Source organism: Arachis hypogaea, chromosome 17 (genome assembly GCF_003086295.3).
Source record: "Arachis hypogaea cultivar Tifrunner chromosome 17, arahy.Tifrunner.gnm2.J5K5, whole genome shotgun sequence".
NCBI classification, from domain to species: Eukaryota; Viridiplantae; Streptophyta; class Magnoliopsida; order Fabales; family Fabaceae; genus Arachis; species Arachis hypogaea.
Window position 1 is genome coordinate 114,056,674 of NC_092052.1, and position 20,603 is coordinate 114,077,276.

Consider the following 20,603-nt stretch of genomic DNA (forward strand, 5'->3'; position numbering starts at 1 on the left):
TTGATAGATTTTTGTTTTGTGTTGCTTCTTTGAAGGTAATTTTTCACCACATTATTTTAGTTGTGGTTGGTTTATTCATTTTTTTCTTTGTATTTACGTAACTAACTTTGTTTTAAACTTGTGTATCATTAGCCAGAGTTCATCGACATCATCAACTCTACCATTGTGAAAAAGTACTGAATTTCCTAGTGAGAAACTAATATATTGCCATTATTGTTGAGTTTTGTTTTGGTAGTGAAAAAATTTGTGTTTAGTATTAATAAAATATAATTTTCTTTGAGTCATTATCATTAATCAGTAGGGAATTCAATTGGATTTTGGTTAAGTTTGGACATGTGAGGATAGTTTTAATTAGTTTTATCTTTTGTTGTATTGACTATTGATCGTTTCAAGACTTTAGTTGTAATATTGTAATTTTTTTGTCGTTGAACTTCATTGTATCAAGACTTTTGTTAGTTATTGTGTTGTATTATTTCATGTTATAACTTTGTAAAATAGTAGGACAGATTTTTATTTGAATTAATTGAAAAACTGAACCAAACCGAATCGAAGCATTAATATAAAATTGGAATGGATGACTTTTCTTAAATAAGCGAACTAAACCACATCACGAACACCCCAGGCCCAAGTAAGGCATTATAATTGGCTCCAGAAGTAACTATCATAAACACATTCCTCCTTGTCAATGATCCCACTTTAACTAAGAGGGTAACTAAACCTTTGCTGGTGTCAAAACTCCACCATAATTTGTCGGTGAAATATTCATCAGCACAAGGTCATCGATATGTTTTTCGACTTTAAGCAACATTCTTTCTAGCAAAATACTAATAACAGTACCATCATTAATAAGGACCTTGTTAGTGAGGATGCCACTCAAAGTTGCTTTAATATGCAACATGTCATTGTCGCTTGACTCAGGATTGTAGTCCCCACTAAGACTACCTTCATATTTCCGAACAAATTTAGATGGCATAATAGAAATAGTACCATCCATCTCCTCACCCTCTTCCTCGAAAAAATCTTCATTGACATCAGGATCAACAGTATTAGTTTTATTTGTTTTGGGCAATGAAGTTTCAACAACTTTATCTTTCCCTTCGATGATCACATGATCCTTTCCTTTGGCAAATGTTTCACCATCTATTGGAAAAATAATACGATCCATATGGCTTTGTCCCCTTAATATGTCAAAGTAGAAGGAACACTAGCATGAACTCGACAAAATTGTAGACCACCTCAATTTCCCTACTCCTTCCTTAAGGATTTGGGTTACGACTACATCCTCGACCTCGTCCGTGGTAGCCACGTCGAGCCTGTTGCTATTGATACTCTCGCATATCCGATCTCTAAATTTTTGACAATTTTTTATCCATCTGACCCTGATAGCCTGGGATCGACGGAATGAAGGCGAATAGTTATCCTGAGGGTTTTGAGAAGATTGACCATTTGAACGCCATGTCGGATGTTGCTGTCAAGCTTACTCTTCTTTATGAGCCAATTATTTCTTCATCCTTTCCCTTTCAAACACAGCGTTGCACCTTGTGCATAGTAAAATGTCTCTATCTTTTAGCTTTTGATGCATCAGGAAGTCCAACAAACCTTCTCCCACTCCAAGACAAACTTGTCAAATATTGGCTTCAAAATATCCTAAGGAAGTGTCAAACTCCAGAAAAGTGAATCCAACCATATTAACTCCCAAAAAATTGGGTTCCACAAAAGTAGCACTTATGTTGAAAGGATCAGTGTCAACCTTCATCTCTTTTTTAGCTTCATCAAATTTCAGTCTGCCCACCATAATGGCTTCTTGAACAAAATCCCTAAAAAGAACACAACTTTTACTTGAATGGCTAGTTGCTTGATGAAAAATTTGCAACAAGGTTTTTCTTTAAGTTTTTTGGAAGAGGCGTGATTTTTTCTTTAGGTAAAACAAATTGCTTATCTTTAAGAAACACATGAAAAAATTGTTCCGATTTCGTAATATCGAAACTATACTTCTTTTCACTCTTTTATTTTGATTTGTTAGATTTATCAAAAATAACAGTTTTCTTTAGTGAAAGGCAAACATAAGGAAGAGCTTTCTTTAATTAAGCCAAATTGACTTTGACACATTCATGTTCCGAGTCTTCACTTGAAGACTCCATTTCGATATATGAGACTTTTTCTTTTCGAGCTAAAGACTTATAATTTTTGTATTTGCTTTCCTTTCTAAACTACTCTTTTTCTTTCTTAAGCAACGCAATTTGTCTATCTCTTTTAGCTAAATGAGCTAAGTTAGGAATATGCACATTAACTAATTTTCGATGCATATTAAATCCAGTCCCATAGTTGCCATCTTGACCATCTCGCTTTCAGGAATATATACATAACCTTAATTGTGAGCATTTTTTAATCGAATCATATAATCATCAATCGATTCATCATTGTTTTGCTTTAATACAAATAAGTCAGTCAGAGTTACCTTTAACTCCCCTCTATAAAATTGACTATGAAAAGCATTTTTCAATTGTGTCCATATTAAAACTAAATTGTGTCTTAAATTAAAAAACCAGGTAAAATTGTTTTTTGTAAAAGAAGAAGGGAAAAATTATTTTTAAATCTTCATTGTTTGTAAAATTCCCAAATTCGACCAAATATCAAGTAATGTGCTCGACAGTAGACTCACCTGCTTCCCCGAAAAATTTTTGTCATAATTTTGGAATTTTTTATACCCATTGGCACTTCAGCCATTTGGATTGCGTAAGGGACAACTGAATCAAAATAGGATCGATTTATAAAGCCTATATTTATTCCTACTCGATTAAGGGAGTTTTCAACAATCCTTGTCATTTGATATTGATCACCATGCTGATTAGCTTAAATTTTATTCAAAACTTCATCAGCTTTTTGACCTCGTCGAACAACGTGAGGATGAACTTTCTCATCTGAGTTGTTTTGTGGGATATCCTCATTATCAAACCCAACTAGATTTTGAGGATCACCATGTCCTTCATCATAATCTATGATCCTAGCAATTCTTTTGACCATCTAGCCAACTGATCATACTTGGTATTATTATCAGCCATAATAGGGTTCAAAATGGTAGTCATTTGTTGAGTTAGCAAATTTAATAAATCGTGATAGCTTTCACCCGTATGTGGTAAAAAAAGCAGGTATCGATCTTGCACTAGTCGATGATGAGCCGACTTGATAATCTCAACTCATGTCAGGATAAGAAAAAGGTGGTTGGTTATTTACCACAACTAGCACACTTCCAAATCATCTTCGGGGTGCATAATTGGCCCCCCTATAACACCCTACCATTCATATTCTTATACTCGAGTCATAAGTCAATGACAATAAGGTGGTACGATTCAAGACGGAGTTATAATACATATATAGTTATAAGAAATTATTAAACGAGAAGTTTGAAAAGGAATTAAAGAAAATCGCAAGCGCAAACACATAAGTATCGAATATAACGCGTTCAGAAAAGTGGGATAAAAATTAAAACTTAAAGGAAGAATAGAGTAAAGATAGAATATATATATATATATATATATATATATGTATGTATGTATGTATGATAGCCACTAGTCACGACCTTCGAAGTTTAAGTCGGCTAGGGTTATAGAAGTAAAAACAAATGATTATAATTTCTATCTCTCCCAAATATACATAAAAGCCTCTAAAGGCAGGGTTTCAAAATAATATATATATACATAATTTAAGTTTTCCAAAATAAGGGGAGAGAGAAATCTAAACAAAATACAACACAGAATTCAAGAGAACTTCACCGTCTTCCAGACAAACTCTAGCTTACCGCAGAGCACCAGGATCTATATTTGAAAAATAAGAAATATATACAGAATGAGAACTCCCAATCCATAGATTTTCAGTATGGTAAAAATGCCAAATAGATACAATATAAGACAACAAGAACTCTCTAAGTAATCTTAAGCTTCCATAGAGCAATCTTTCCATCATAAGTTCTCACTAGTCTGTGATTAGGCAACTATCATAAGGAATTCTAATCTAATTCACCTTTTTCATTGTTTCCACAACTCTCCAAACTCTAAACAGAACAGCCTTCAGCGTCAACCGACACTAGCTTGAGAAACTTCTCAGATGTTCAAACACAAGCAAGACAAACAAATAATACACAAGTAAAATTCAGGTAAAAAAATTAGCACATAGTCATTTAATATGTACAATTAAACAAGCCATGACAAGTAGCAAACACAAACAAATTAATCAAATACAAATGATGCATGCCTGCCCTATGGCCAATGAGCTCATCTGTCGGTTATAATCCAAAATCCGACATGTCCGGTAGTGAACCCTAGACAGTCTCTCGGTGCGTGCATCCACAAGCTCATACTCATATTCATTTATCAATATCATGGGGAACATCCGAAAACGTCTAAGTGCCCAGTCACATCTTGCGATGGAGGGTCAACAAAGTCTCTTACTCTTAACCAGAAGCAAGTGGGACACAGGCCACAGTCCCTGGATCTATCCAGGCAAGTGCATTTCACCACAACTCGAAACAAGTGGAACAACGCCACTGCATCTACCCAAGCAAGTACATTTCACCACATCCTGGAGCAAGTGGAACAACGCCACTGCATCTATCCAAACAGGTATATTTCACTACATTCCGGAGCAAGTGGAACAACGCCACCGCATCTACCCAGGCAGGTACATTTTAATCAGACTCAATTTCTTCATCCAATCATTAATTTAATCACTTCCAATTCAATTTATCTCAATAGTTTTCTTCCCAACACTTTCTACTCTCTAATCCACCGTCTCTATACTCGTTATAGGGTTTTATGGAAGTTTGGAAAGTCAATAAAATGGTTAAAGGCATAGGATTCATTCCAAATCCTAGAACTAGTTATTGGATCTCAAACAGGGGGTTACAGGAATTTACAAGCTTGCCGGGAAGGCCAAACAGTTAAAACAGAGCTTATTGAAGAAAACAGGACTTGTTCGTATGCATACCTCGTGCGTACGGACAACCCAACACACTTTCCAGCTTGTGTTACGCACGACTTGTTGCCTGAAGGTAAACATAGCGCACGAGATTGCTTATCGCGCGCGTGACCCCAAATTTTTCTGCTACTTAAAAATTTAGTTTTTTACACCCATTTTCAAACCTCCATAACTTCCTCTACAAAATTTTTATTTCCCTCATCTTTAGATGGTTTTAAAGATCTTTTAATAAGATTTAATTCGAGATAAATTTTATCTAATTCCGAACTCCGAGCGCGGAGTTACAACCCGTCGAAATTGGCTAAAAACCACTTTTTAACCAAATTCTGCATAACTCAATTTTTTTACCATTTCTCAAACTCATTCTTTTCAAAACCAATCTAAACCACATTTTAAGCCTCCTCAATGATCCATCATCATTCGCAATTTATGTTAAAATCATTTAAGACCTATAATGTCAATTTTCCTAGTAATTAGTCACTTTTCAATTCACTTCTTTATTTTCAATCAAGTTCAAGCCTACTTAATTTACATTACAACTCTAATTCATCATTATCACATCTTAATTCATCAATTCCTCTATTTCAACAATTTATTACCAGATTTTCATATGCTCAGTTACATAATCATCATCTCAATCTCATGCATAAACATTCAATGCATTCCATCAACTTACCAAGCTTTTCTTTCACGGCCTCCGACCCAAAATTTATCAATTCGACTCATAAATCATAATCAATAATTTCACTTAATTCACAATATCATAACATCAACCAATCACCAACCAAAATCAAATTCAACAATTCATCGAGTACAACATTTCAATTCCATCCGATTACACAATTCAATCTTATTCCTAAGGGCATCTAGCCTAAGACTTCATGTCACATTACATGGTATTTAAATGAAACTTAAACCGTACCTCTAGGAAGCCAAAATCAAATCCTCAATTCTTGAATTCCACCAAGTTTAAGCTTGAAGTTCACCTCCACCAAGCTCAAGCACCACCAATGATCAATTACTTAATGCCTTTAATACTCAATTTACACTGTTTTCATATAATATACACAGTATTCAATCACTAGGACTTCATAAAATTTTATGAACACATGAAAATTTTTTTTCTTATCTTTACCCATCAAAATTAGTGATAAAACTTAGCTAGAACTCAACCTAGAGCTTCTCCTAAGCACAAGAATCACCAAGTTTCATGAACAAACAAGCCAAAAATGTAATTCTCATAGGAAAAACAAAACTATAGTTTAGTGAGGGAGATACTTACCAAAATTTTTAAATATAAATGAAGAGGAGAAGACGAACTTCGCGTGGCTATAAACGATGTGGCGATCGGAGTTTCGGATCATAAGTTATGAGCAATTTAAATTGGAAGTGAATAGTGAAAGCTTTCTTCTCCTCTCTTCTCTCCTAGGGCATAGTGTTAGTGTTTTGGTGAAATTGGGATAATGTGTACTAGCTTTGGCTGAATGGGGTGGGTTAGTGAGTGAGCCTTGGGTCCAATTGTGGTCAAGTTTATTTTTGGTGTGTTTGGCCTAACTTTAGGCAAAAACCTTTAAGATAAGTGTTTTAATTTGCATTTTAAACATTTTTACTTTTCCAAATTATAAATTTTAATTTCTTAACTTTATTCACTCATAAATTAATTTTCTCATTCACAGTGCCGAACGGATTTAAGCAGATACGTGCCTTTACACATTTTTCCGAAATAAATTACATTTTCTCACTTGAAAAAATTCTCCGAATCCAAATATCATCGTTAGATTTTCAAATTATGTAGTTTTAATTTCCGACCCCGTCTGGACACTTTTTAACTATTTTAATTTAATGATTGATTATCCAATTAATCTTTTTATAATTTTCTTAGGTCTTACATCCTACCCATCTAATTAGAAATTTTGCCATCAAAATTTTAGTTACCTGTGAATAATTGCGGATAGTCCTTCCTCATGTATATTTCCAACTCCCAAGTATGCTCTTCGATGCCTGATCGACTCCAAGCCACCTTAACTAATTGAACTTCTTTTCTGCGGAGCTTCTTGTCGCTTACATCATCAATCCGAACCGGAGCAACTTGAAAAGTTAGATTCTCCTTCAATTGAACTAGTTCGAAATCCAATACATGAGTCGCGTCCAGAGTATACTTCTGAAGTTGCGAAACGTGAAATACGTCGTGCAAGTTCGAAAGATGTGGCAGTAAAACCACTTGATACGCCACAGAAACGATCTTCTTCAGGATCTCAAACGGACCTATGTATCGAGAATCAATTTCATTGTTTTAAATTGAACAATATTTTTTTCATAATTTTTTCTGAATTATGGGTACTTTCCTCTACATGTGATATTGAATTTGCAGAAGTTTGTGCAACAACTACTTTAACTCTACTTACTACCAAAAATTTCTTCCGCCATGTTAATAATTTTATCACTGTGTAATAACATGCACTAACAATAGAAAACATTATATAGATGACATTGAAATGAGCAAAAATTTTGGCACAATTAATAAAGTTATTCCACTAGACATGCTAATTTGTAATGCAAATTTTTAGTAATTAAAAGTAATGATCAACTACAATTAAACTAGTGGTTTAAAATCTAATATCTAGAAGCGAAATCTACTCCTCTTTACAGATACCAGTTTTATGTGCATCAAAATATTTTACTTTGTCAATGATAAAGAAAGAAAAATTCCGTAGAATTAATCTATGATGTAAAAATAAACTTTGTTTGAATAACTTTAAAGAACATTTTTCAAAAATTCAAAATGTGTGCAAAATAAATTAAAACTTCATAGCAAATCGGAGTACAAATTACAAAGATGAAAAGAAGTAAACTTAATAAACAATGTTACAAAACATATAACTTTGCAAAAAATAAAGATTGCAGAATTGAAATGAACATAAAAGAAAGTGTGAAAGGAAACGTACACAGAAAGCTAACATAGGCAAGATCACAGAAAGTCGTTGGGATGTGTAAGAGAGTAAATTTATTTCTCAGTAAAATTTCTAATCTTTTTGTTCACAACTTATCGCTTTATTTATATGCACTTTCCACCAATCCTATACTTCCACGTGTTGACCTTAAAACAGACTTAAAAATAACCGTTCCTTCAAACACGTCGATAACTGTCTCATACATCACGTTTACCAACTTTTAAAACTGAGTTCACCCTAAGTAAAAAAGACCACCAATCGAGTCTTCTTGCTTGAACACCATGTTGTTGACACTACCTCAATTCTTTTGCGGATTGTCAATTTATAGGTGATTACACCCGATCATCTCACAATGCGTCACTTGCCCATCAGCTCACGAAATAATTGTTTGCGTTTATTTTCTTAAATTTGAATTCTTTTTGAATTGTCCCTTCCACAATCATTCTCTGGATTATGTAATCGATTTTGACTTATTGATCACAAAGATTTTATTAGTTGAATATATAATAAAGTGATACAATCTCTTTTTTATTGATATCGGTCTCATTTTAAATATTATATCAAATATAAATTTTAGTTTTAATTCAGTTCGGTTAATGTAAATGTTAGAAATGATACCTAAAAAGTATTCCGTTAAAATTGCTAAAAAATCTTAAGTCGGATTAATCCTAATTTGACAGGGTTAGTGTTGATTAACACAGATGGGAAATTAAAACTAGTATAGAATCGAAGACAAGTTGGCATTAATAACCACAGGTGAATCTGAAAGTGACAGTGATGTGGCTGTTGAGGAGAGCAAAATCACCTCCCTCCCTTGAATCATCATGAATAAATTGCACTACACTATACACTCCGAAGAAGCTAATAAGCAGTATCCGATGCAAAACCACTGTTACCTTCTCACAAAAACAAATCACTGAATCAGTAATAGGTAAACAACCCCTACGTACATGCAATAATAATGGCCATGGAGCTTCACCGAGGAGTGTTCGTAACACTTATAACACTCTTCTTCTTCGTCCAGTTTGGTTTCAGCTCAACGACAACAACCGCCACTGAAACTGAAAGGCAAGCGTTAGTACAACTTCGCAAGTCGTTGGGGATTAGCCGATTAGCCCCAAAGACTGGTCCATAAAAAAGCTGAACCGTGCCGGAACTGGACCGGAGTAAAATGTCGAAACGGTCGAGTCGTTGCCCTTAACATCACTGGTTTAAGGCGAACCAGAATCAATACTCTTCAATAACCTCACTTCTTCTCAGCAGTCGGCACTGGACTCTCACTCTCTTACGAACCTCACTTTCTTACCTTCGTTCAGTGCTTCCGGTTTCGCGCTCAAATGTTCCATTCCCGAGTGATTCGGGCAGCGCCTTACCAAGCTCCAAGTCCTTGATCTCAGGTTTTGTTCCCTCACGGGTTCGATTCCTTCTTCGCTTGGTGGTTTGACTGAGTTAACGTTTCTGTCACTTTCGGGCAATGAACTCACGGGTAGATTGCCTTCGGAGCTAGGAAGGCTGTCGGGGTTGACCGTTCTTGATCTTTCTGACAATTCCCTGACCGGAACAGTTCCCAACACAGTGTCTTCTCTGAGGTACCTTACAAGGATTGACCTTTCTCGTAATTTTCTATCTGGGTATGTTCCACTTGGTTTGGCTGCACTTTCTAATCTCCAAAGTCCAAAGTTTGAATCTTTCCGACAATGCCTTCACTGGTTCACTCCTTCTTCATCTGGGTAGCCTTTCTAGCTTGGTCACTCTTGATCTCAGCAAGAATTCTCTGTCTGGGTCATTGCCCAGTGTTTTGTTTTCAATCCTTTTTAAACTTGAAGTTCTCATTCTAAATGAGAATGCTTTTGATGGGACTATTCCTGCTACCTTGTGGTCAGGGATCAACTTGCAATTTCTTGATTTATCCGGATACAAAATTACTGGTCCCTTGCCAAAACTGGCTACCTCAAACAATGTTAATTATAGTGGTGCCACCTTTAATGTCTCCAATAATTTGTTGTATGGATCTCTTAATAACATTTTGCTTAGCAAGTTTAAAGTAATTGACTTGTCCAATAACTATTTCCAAGGTGAGGTGCAAATTGGTGGTTTTAATAATGATGTTACTGCTCTTGCTAGAAATTGCCTAAGGATGATTCCAAATCAGAGGAATTTTGGGGTATGTTATTTCCAAGGTGAGGTGCAAATTGGTGGTTTTAATAATGATGTTACTGCTCTTGCTAGAAATTGCCTAAGGATGATTCCAAATCAGAGGAATTTTGGGGCATGTAGGGTGTTCTATGTTCAGAGGAGATTAGCATTTAGTCCAGGTAGTGCTCAAGGACCTGCGCAATCACCCTTGCAAAATTCAAAGTCAAGGAACAATAAAGAAGTAATATTCATTCTGGTAGGTATATTTGTTGGACTTGGCTTTATCATGATTCTTATACCGGTCCTTGTAGTTCTGCTAAAAAGAGGTGAAAATCATGGTAGCATCATTACAATCCAAAGACAAAGAGGGACCACAAATGTGGGGACTGATCCTGAAGTGGAAAATCCTACTGCACCTCCTAAAGATCATGAGTTTAAAGCTAGCTTGGGTGAATCTTTTTCTTATGAGCAAATGCTCCATTTCACTTATAACTTTGCTGAAGCAAATTTAATCAAACATGGTCGTTGATAAAGAAATAAAAGATAAACAAAAAAATAAAGATTTAAACTGAATAAAAAAAAGATACATTAAAATTGAATAGAAACAAAAATGATAGATTGAAATTGAGGACAAAGAGAATCACTCTACTTTCTACCCAATTTCTTGACGCAACAAAAAAGGGACTCCTCAACATAACTTGTCAACGCCATAGTTTGGAAATTGAATCAAAGGAACTCATCAACCTTATACCCAATCCTCCGATGCAACAAGAGAGGGACTCCTCAATCTCAATTGTCTACATCATGGTTTTATCACGAAACCAAAAAGTGATTTTTAAACCTCTAAATCATTCTATATTCGACTACAATAGCTAAGGAGGAATTTTTTTTTGTTTTCCACGGTATCCCCCAACCCGATAAGTCAAGGACTAATCCGTTGCGGCTGCCGTTAGCCGATGGGTTGCTGCATGCACAAGGCGGGATTCGAAACCCCGACACTTGCTTAAACGGACGAGTGAGCTGACCACTCGACTAACCCAAGTTGATTAGTTAAGGAAGTATTTATAACCTCTTATTAGGTTAAAACAAAGAAAACCCTAAAACTATAAAACCCATATACATAAGACCCGGTCTAGTAATTAAATAAACAAAATCAAAATATATCAAATTAAATTAAAATATTCTAAAAATATAAACTAATATATTTTAAATAACATTTGAACTCTTCATATCATGAACATTTGAAATACGTATCAGTCATTCTAGAGACCTATTCTTGGGATCCTTGGGAGGTGGAGTAATGTGGTTATAAAGAAGGTTCAATTGAATGTATTGAAGAAAGAATCATACTTGGTAGAGTTAGGACTATTTAGTAAGGTTTCACATGCAAGATTGGTGCCGGCTAGGGGTGGCAAACGGGCCTAAATCCGCTGGGTCTGCTCGCGTAACCCGCCAAAAAAACGGGCCGAATTGGAAAATTAGGACCGTCAAAGAGTAAAAGTCCGCCTAACCCGCACCGCTTAAACTGCGGGCTTTGGCGGGGCGGAGCGGGCTTCCCCGCTGGGCTTAGTTTTTTTTTTGGCAAGGGAGTATTTTTACAATTTTTTTGCTAAAATCCAACTTCCCTCGACCCAACTTACAAGAGTATGAAGATGAAAATTGAGTGTTTTGGATTATGTTTATGTTGCTTTGGATACAATATTTATAATTATGTTTTGGATTATGTTTATTTTGCTTTGGAGACAATATTTATAATTACAAAAACTTTAATGTTTGTGAATATAAAAAAAAATAATTTTTTTATGTTTTTAGAAATTAAAAATTTATTAATATGGTTGTGAAATTATATATATTATTTTGTAGTTAATAGTAAAAAAAAAAAGTTTTGGCAGGTTTAATCAACCAGCCCACAGTTAGAGGGCGCAGGGTGGGATTCTAAGACTGCATCACTAGGCGGGGCGGGGCGGACTAGCTCGCCAAAGGGGATTCTGGCAGGGCGGACTTCCCTGCTTGCCACCCGTAGTGCCGGCCTTGGGACACTGCTTGGAGAACGAGCATGAGAAATTCAGTTTACAAATATATGCCAAATGGAGATTTGGCTACTTCTTTGCACAGTATCACCTGTTCAGATGATAAATTTCAGTCTCTGGATTGGATCACGAGGCTGAAATTGTATACCTGTAATTTCTTTAGATAACAAGATAGATGTAGTCTTATTAACAGGTAATATTCAAGCGGCACAAAGTGCAAAAAAAAAAAGTTGAGCACACACTGTTATATATTTACTGATTTGTATTTACTTTTGATGTTTAAACTTATTCTGCTGTACGAAGTTGTAACGTGCTAACATTTTTTAAAATATTTTATCATGTGCAGATCTTTTGATCAAGGCAATTCTGGTGAGTAAGTTGGTTTATGCCCTTGTAGGTTGCCTTTAATTTTTTTTTTCCCCATGTAATTTACTTTACCCACATTTGCAGTGGATTTCATCAGGGCAATGATACAAACATGACCTTTAATCTTTATTCTTTACGGGTTTTTTTTATCTAGTTATTAATCAATGCAATTAACGCCAAGAAATTTCTTGTGTTTGGTTAGGGGGTGAAAGTAAAGAGTAAATAGCAACTCTTATGTATAAAAATTGTAATTTTTTACATATAAGGCTAATCCATGGAATATTACTCCCTACTTTTACTTCTGATTCTGCTACATGTTAGTACAGAAGTATTTTATTCATTGAAACATTTGGAATTCATTGTTGTCCGTTTCTTAATGTGGCAATGAACAGGTTCATCATTTGCAACTTGTTCCCAGGACGTGTACTGTTTTGGAAAGGTTTTACTAGAGCTCATTACGGGTAATATCGGTTTCAGTAATTCAGACGATGCTGCCACTAAAGAGTGGTTAGAGCACACCCTGTCTGACATAAGTATATATGACAAAGATCAAGTAAGTAAGATTGTTGACCCGAATTTAATAGTAGATGATGATTTATTGGAAGAGGTATGGGCAGTGGCAATTGTGGCCAAGTCATGCCTGAGTCCCAAGCCTTCTAAACGCCCCCCTATGAGATATGTCCTAAAAGCCTTGGAAAATCCTGTTAATGTTGTCAGAGAAGAAAGTTATAGTTCAAGGTTAAGAACGAGTTCATCTAGATCTTGGAGCTTTGCAATCTTGGGTAGCTGGAGACTGAGCTCATCAGAGATTTCTACAGCCACAGGCACAGGGCATACAAACAGAGAGGGTACCAATTGCTTTAAACACTCAGGAAGAGTAGGTTCTCAAGGTAGTGGTGGAATGGATCTCTCATCCATCCATAAGAGGTCATCCAATGGAATTTTCCCTGAACCATTGGCAACGCAAGGCATCGAGAGGCAAGATGAACACTAAGTCCAAGGATTACTAGTCAGTCTTCAGTTACTCCTACACCCAGTCCAGTCAATTATAAGGGCTTGTATGAATCTGTTGCGGTCCTCTCTCTCTCTCTCTCTTAATTTGCCAGTGTTTTTGGAGAATGAAAGAAAGAGTTGGGGCAGGGAGGTTCAAAGGGAGTTCGGCTTCAGTTTATTTAAAGGAAAAGAGAAATGCTTGGTTGGAAACCAATTGGAAAGCACAGAAGCAAGGGCTGGGGAGCAATTAGACCATATCAAACTAAATAGATTCTATTTATCTTGACTTTATTCTCCGATCAAAATCAAACTAGCAACGTTGATTAGGATGATTTGTCTATTAACGGCCAGACTTATTTAGATTAAAGTATGAATTCCTCCTGTTATGCAACTAAAACTAATGAACAGATTACAATATGCAAGTTTATATTGAATTGAATTAAGAAAGGCATTTTATCTAATCGCGGCTTCGTATTTTCACCACTTGCATTCTATAAAGCGCCTAATGAAACTATACAAGGCTAATATCTAGTAAGCATTTTTTCAGCAGCCATTTAAAGACCGACTTAAAAGGGGACATTGAAAGACATGTAACCCCACAGAAAAAGATAAAGAAAAAGAGTGAAGGGAAGCGGAGACGAGGAACAAATTGTAGAAGAGCAGAACACAGCTTTCGAAACCCCAATGAACGCTGCCCTGAACTCATGCATTCATTTTACGTGGCTCATAAGCCAGATCCCACAATGCCAAATTCATGCTGCATAAAATCTTCACTGGGTCTGTAATACTTGTCTGGTGAGTACAACGCCAAGTTGGATACTTGGCTTGAATAAAGGCAGGCAAATCTCTCAACCTGCACCACGCATATTACGGAAGTGAATTAAATCGATTAACATCAATTTTGATAATGTTTAAGGAATAAAAAGCATCCTCCTCTTCATGCATGATTCTGATATGTTAAAAGTGTGATTTTGCAAGGGTTGGTATGTGATTTGTCTAACACTATTACGCTGCAAAGTCGCCCTAGCAGCAACTTAGAGGAAAATTTAACAAGTGCAATGTGCTATTGACTATTCACACATTTTACCTGATGAGCAAAACGAGAGTTCTGATAACCAGTTTTCAAAAGCTGACCCCATGGCTCGTGAAACTGCAATGATAGATTAAGAACAATCAACATCTACTATTCAATGAGAATTGATACATTGACTATTATAAGTTTGTGATCATCACTACTACTAGAAAGAGTACTAAAGATAATGAAAAAGGTAACAGGTGAATTTTCTACCTTTTGATGTAATTTTCGCTGAGCTTCTTGATGACTTAATCTCACACTCTCCCTCTCAAGCTGAGAAAATAATGATAATAAATAATAATAAAAATCAGTCACTTATTATCAAATCTCTGAAATTGCAATTCAAGCAGGAGATGAGCATGGACGTAAAGGCCCAACCTCCAATTTTTCAAGCTCTGTAGATAGCTTCTGCTTGGCATCACCATCTGGATTTTTGAATCTGAAAAATAACGCACTACTCTAAGACCGCAGACAGAAAATGAGCAGGACTTATGAGAGGTCCAGAGTTATACTAACTTGAGAGACCACTTCAAATGATGTATCTCATCTTCAATGCGATCACGCTCGCTCCTCAGGAATTGAAGTTCCTGTACAAGACTATATATGTAAAATTCTTCCTGAATGTGTATTGGCTTGTCAATTGTCAATCAACAAGAGGGATAAGAATTCAAAAGAACGCCTTATTAAAAGCATCAAATGCCTATTAAAAAGTATTCTTAAAAATGATAGACAACCAGAACTATTTTACCATAGCAAAAAGCTTGATATGATTGTTGACTCTTAGATAGGCGTAGCATTCCTACCACTTTATTCTATTCAATGATAACAATTGACTGTACTTGACCTCTGTTAAAATTCTAGTAGTGTAGCATAACTCAAATCTTTTATGGATTAATTTATCCTGGCCATTTGATCAAAATTTTCAAAATAAAAAAATAAAAATAAAAAATATATGTAATAAAATTTAAATGTACCTTGCGGGTATCTCTTGACTCCCACAGCAGCTGAACCTCCTTCTCAAGCTCTGGTATTACAAGCATGGTCCTCCATCCTGCTCATTGAGCACATAGCATCACAATAAGATATAAGTTACTTCAAGAAGAATCCGCAAATATAAATAAATTTTTAAAGAAGGAATTCTACATAAGCAAGCAGCGATTGGATTCATTTCTTGAAAAATTCAATCAATTTCAGTCTCAGATTTTCATGTATCTGTACTATTTCTCAGATCATAGCCAGAAGAGATGCCATAAAAGACTAGTTAATAGAATTGAATGCAAAAATATATTTAATATAATAGCTGGAAGGAATCATATGATATACCAAGAACCTTTTTGCTGCGTAGTATATCTCCGTAAATGTGATCCCCAACATACAGAACCTACATGTAAAAGCATTCAAATTTTCACAGGAAACTTTAGTATTGCAGCAACCGACAATTACTACAGTTCTTAAATCAACTACCACGATTATATTAAAACAATCGACTCGTCAAATCAGAAACAAAATGATGTGAGTTATTACCAATTGTTCACGTATACTCCGTAAAGAAAGACAGTACCTGTGAACTTGATTCAATGGAAAGTAGCTTATGCAGATGAGCAACATTGCCTCCCTGCAATAGAAGGTCATAATCACTATATATATTCTGAATGAAATGCTCAACTATCAAACCATTATTGGATACAGATGAAATATTAAATTAACACTACCTTCAAAACGTTCCACGTAAACTTAAAAAACTTGTAATTTTATGTAAGATGATGAATAATATACCTGGAATACTTGACAAGCATGATTCTTCTGTTCTGTGAATAACCTTGCAGAGATATTACCCACCTTCCATAAAAAAAAAATAAAAAAAAAAAAAGAGGAAAAGGATGATTCAAGTTTTCATACAAGACCATTGAAGAAATCAATAATATAATCTGCTGTACTGCTAACCTGAGGCATAGGAGAGCCATTATCTGTATTGAGAAGCATTCCAGTCTCAGGCACAACCCCAAATAGGTTGGCGCGATTTTCCTCATGAAAAAATCCTGGCTTTGCACTGTATGAATTGAAGAATTGATTGGGTTAACAACGAAAAGTCATGTTATATTCTCATAAAAATATGTTCTAAGTTTTAACTTGTATGTTTCTTATAAATTATCTAGTTCATAAAATGTGTGATACATGATATCTCATCAAAGGAAAACAAATTGCAAGTACAATGCACAGAATAATACAGGGACGTAATAAAACTTGCATGTTGTGGAAATGAAAATTCTATAATTTGATAATATAGGGCAAAATTCACAATATCCAGAATGATGTGGCCAAACAAACATAAACAAATACAGATCCTTGGAAAAGAACATGACCTGCCAGTGATAACAACATCGAAGTATTGAAGCCAGGCAAAACTTTTACTTCCATCTACCTCACTGGATCCAGAGAGGAAATTCATGACAATGTTTGTGTAGTCCCACAAACTGCAAATGCCATATTAATGTTCCATCCGTCAGTAATAACCACAAGATGGTTTGACTAGTCATTAATACCCCTTTCTTCTTAAGGCTTACATAGAAAATTCATAAGTACCTATTTGTCACTAAAAATGTTGCACGTCCGGATTCTCTGAGCATTTCAAGCATGGGAACTATTGAAGGATCTTCATTAATATACCTGAGATATAATTTATACACAAAAAATGACCAAGTCAGAATAATTTCATCAAAAAATTCATATACACTACGAGAAATTTAGGGGACAGCATGTTTTACAAAGGGTTATTACACTGAATCTGAAATTTCACCACCCAAACAAAATTGTTCATTTATTTCTCACTTTAATAGGTTAGCAATTTTATGTTATACCTTTTTGGATCTTTAGCAACCATTTGCTTCAATGTTCCATCACGGTGGCACAAATCAACTGCAGCTCTAACATCTTTGTACATGCGAGCATAGCTGGAAGGAACATTCAAAAAGAATACATGCATGTAGCAAAAAACACTCATATTAGTAATTATTTACTGCCGATTGGAGGGTTTCAAGACAAACTATGATTGCAGCAGTCCTAATATGGTTTCATCTTGAAAATAGAAACAAAAAGCATACAAAAGTTCAGCAAAAAAAAAAAAAAAAAAAGAAAAAAGAAAAAAAAAAAGAACTGAAGTAAAAATAAGACTTACTCAACACTTTCTTGAATCTTTCCAGGATTTTCATCCTTAAAATCAACCAGTTGAGCAAACAAGTAGGCTTCCGCAAGTGAAAAAAGTGTATCAATTAAAGCATAGTCAGGCTCATCAAAAGAATCACGAACTAATGTATTTCCATAGGTCCCCACTTTATCTTCTTTTGACAACTCTTTAAATCCATGGTAGGCAACTTTGACATACTTATGACGATCCATCTAAATACATACAGCCAATAGTTCAACAACCAAACAGGAGCTAAAAGTTAGTTATCATCATAGTTAGCCAGTATATTTCATCATTGAAAAAGAAAATGTGTTCAGTGTAACCTTCAAGATATTGCCTCTTTTTTTGTCAAGAACCAAGCCCCGGACCATGTATTTCCAGTCAAAGCACCAATTTAGCAACTGCAGCAGAGGTAAAGCTTTTAGCCCTAAATAACCAGGCAGCAGCAGCAGCAGCAACAACAACAAGAACGTCATAATATAATTTGATTATACCCATGGAGAACAGTAGAATAAACAAAATCCTTTACCAAAGTGAACCCCAACAGCATTTTCATCATAGTTGCTACAGGAAGAAAAATGATCAAACATGGAAAGAAGTGCTACATAAATTAATTGGACAAACCTCACGAGGATATCCCAAATCATAAACCAACTTTTTAATAGTGCCTTGATAAGCAAGAGATTCAAACGTTTCAGGCTTGTATTGAGCCAGAGTATAATCCATGTCAAATCCCACAGCAACGATGTTCTTCATGTTCAGTGACCGGTTACAAAAGATCTGCTTGCGTATATCAGTTTTACATCCATGCTCAGGATATGATGACCATACATGTGGCTTTGCTCCATTACCAGCAGCAGGCAAATCCACTAAAGTTTGGTCATGTACACCAATACCATTGTTCCCATCCATTGGATGTCTAGCATGCAAGTGATTAGCTCCTGATAGATTTAAGCCATTACAAAGAATTATACTCAGGCATTACATTTGAATCACTTTGGTATAGATAACAACCACAGGGTGTTAAAATGAACCTAAAGAACTTTCCACACTCTTGGTCTTCAAACCAGACATCTTCATACCAAAAAGACAACAATTAGGGGTTTCATTGAAATAAAAACTGCTACATGTTAATCAGATAGACATATATTTATTCAGGATAACAGAGATTAATTAGTCTCTTAGAACAAAGAAGTACATATATACATTAGATGATTCAGCACAAAATTATGCAGCAACAAACCCTGAAACTTTAATTACTCTCACAAGTTAAACTGCAAAAGAACAAGATGGCGAGACCTCACAAAAATAGCATTAATAGAAAGAAATTTGGACATCTTACCTTTTAGTTTCGAAAGAATTAAAAGCGCACAATGCACTAGGCTATGTTCCAACTCTAGGAATTCCCCAAGCTAGGCTCCAAGAAACACCTAGAAATTCAACTTCTGAAATTAACAAAAGCAATTCTCTAAGTTCTCCTACTTCCTACTATAATCTAATATTTCCCACCACCAATCCATAATGAAGACTTGACCGAACTAGTGACTTGCTTAAAACAAACAACGCAAGGCGACACCAAAAAATCTTAGAGCGCAAGAAAACGGAAACTCGGAAATCGAGGCAAACGAGAGGGAAAAACGAAAACGAAAAAACCGAACCTCGTGAGGTGGCGTTGGCGAGAGAGCGAGGCGGTTTTGCGGAGATTCCAGAAGAGAATCGAAGGCGGGAAGAGAAAAGAGGCGCGAGCTGATAGGAAGAGAAGGTTGAGAGAGAAAAGAGCGATAAAGGCTTCTTCGGTATTCGCATGGCGAAGTGATTGTTAAATAGGCATAGGCATGGTGATGATGATGGTGGTCGTGGAGGTGGAAACCGCGATTGCGAGGGAATCAGATTCTGCAAAACGAGCGTTTCAGGTGCAAATGCAATTACAGCTAGGAAATGCAGCTGCACCAGCATTTACCTTACCACTTAATATTCAAGCTTAGTTGGAAAATTGGATTTCGATTTTTGGAAGGTATATCACACATGGCACCGCATCAGGAAAGGATTATTCCTCCCCTAGAATTGGTTATAAATGAATAATAATCACTCACTAGTCACTATTGTACTAAATTAATTCATTTTCAGGAAGGAATTAATTCCCCCTTTCCTTAGTGGCTATTTATTACTTCTAGCATTGTATTTGTCTACTATGATGATTCATCTTCCTTAGACAATATCAGTGCTTTGGTGGGTTGGGGAAAATGTGCGACGTTGGTGGAGAAATAAAGAAGGGTAGAGAAGAGAGAAGAGGGTGGTTCCGTTTCGTGAGTTGAGACTTGGGATTTGAGATGATGATGATGATGCCACGTGGAGGACCACGAGGGAGCCGTGCTGGTAAGAGCTTTTTTGCATTTTTCTACTCAATTTTTCTGGTTCTGCCGTGGATAAGTAAATCCCGGCCACAATTTTTGGGAAACTAATAATAAAAATAAAGTGACTAAAATTAAAAAACTACTCAAATCAAAATCGGAATCATACGATACCAATGCCTTTTTATTTTCCATCTTTATTTAATCGCTTGTGCCACGAGCAACACAAGTTTTGCGCATGTGATGTGATAACAATACATCTACATCATGATATGGACTGATCTATTATTGTTTTTCCTTTTTCTTATTTTTTTTCTTGGTAATAAACGAGGCAATCTATCACTGTTAATATTGGAAATATTGATTAGAGTGATGTTACGTGGTCCGGTCTCCGTGCCTGAAAATGGTTTAATGTACAATAATTAATCACAATTTGAAACTGTATCAACGTTGCGTTCTTCTCTCATAGAGCATAATTGATCATGACTGGTAGTACTGTAGCACGTATAGATTGTCTTAACCAGCAATATAGGCTTCTTGTAC

At 35.7% G+C, this 20,603-nt stretch overlaps 2 protein-coding genes and 1 pseudogene across 7 annotated transcripts; 1 reads left to right on the forward strand and 2 right to left on the reverse strand.

Annotated features, from left to right (window-relative positions):
- Positions 1–6,901: 6,901 nt before the first annotated feature.
- Positions 6,902–7,401, reverse strand: LOC112763688 (uncharacterized). The gene is made up of 2 exons (XM_025809294.1): positions 7,380–7,401; positions 6,902–7,239 (listed from the first exon to the last, which is right to left on the reverse strand). Exons 1-2 carry the CDS (start codon positions 7,399–7,401, stop codon positions 6,902–6,904), a joined length of 360 nt encoding a protein of 119 aa, XP_025665079.1.
- Positions 7,402–8,886: 1,485 nt separating this feature from the next.
- Positions 8,887–13,640, forward strand: LOC112763689 (uncharacterized; annotated as a pseudogene).
- Positions 13,641–13,901: 261 nt separating this feature from the next.
- On the reverse strand, positions 13,902–20,235 carry LOC112765051 (uncharacterized). Of its 6 annotated transcripts, none has more exons than XM_025810913.3 (19): positions 19,368–20,109; positions 19,052–19,154; positions 18,744–18,783; positions 18,334–18,650; positions 18,033–18,110; positions 17,701–17,921; positions 17,384–17,476; positions 17,109–17,192; positions 16,889–16,999; positions 16,470–16,575; positions 16,302–16,364; positions 16,087–16,140; positions 15,849–15,906; positions 15,500–15,576; positions 15,042–15,112; positions 14,904–14,964; positions 14,739–14,798; positions 14,538–14,600; positions 13,902–14,303 (listed from the first exon to the last, which is right to left on the reverse strand). In XM_025810913.3, the coding sequence occupies exons 3-19, from the start codon at positions 18,781–18,783 to the stop codon at positions 14,175–14,177; spliced, it is 1,686 nt and encodes a 561-aa protein (XP_025666698.1). In that variant the 5' UTR covers positions 19,052–19,154; positions 19,368–20,109; the 3' UTR covers positions 13,902–14,174. The 6 variants fall into 6 exon arrangements, with proteins under 6 accessions (XP_025666698.1, XP_025666697.1, XP_025666700.1 ...); XM_025810912.3 differs by having other exon boundaries at positions 19,052–19,139; positions 19,368–20,058; XM_025810915.3 differs by lacking the exon at positions 18,744–18,783 and having other exon boundaries at positions 19,368–20,232.
- Between the last annotated feature and the right edge of the window lie 368 nt (positions 20,236–20,603).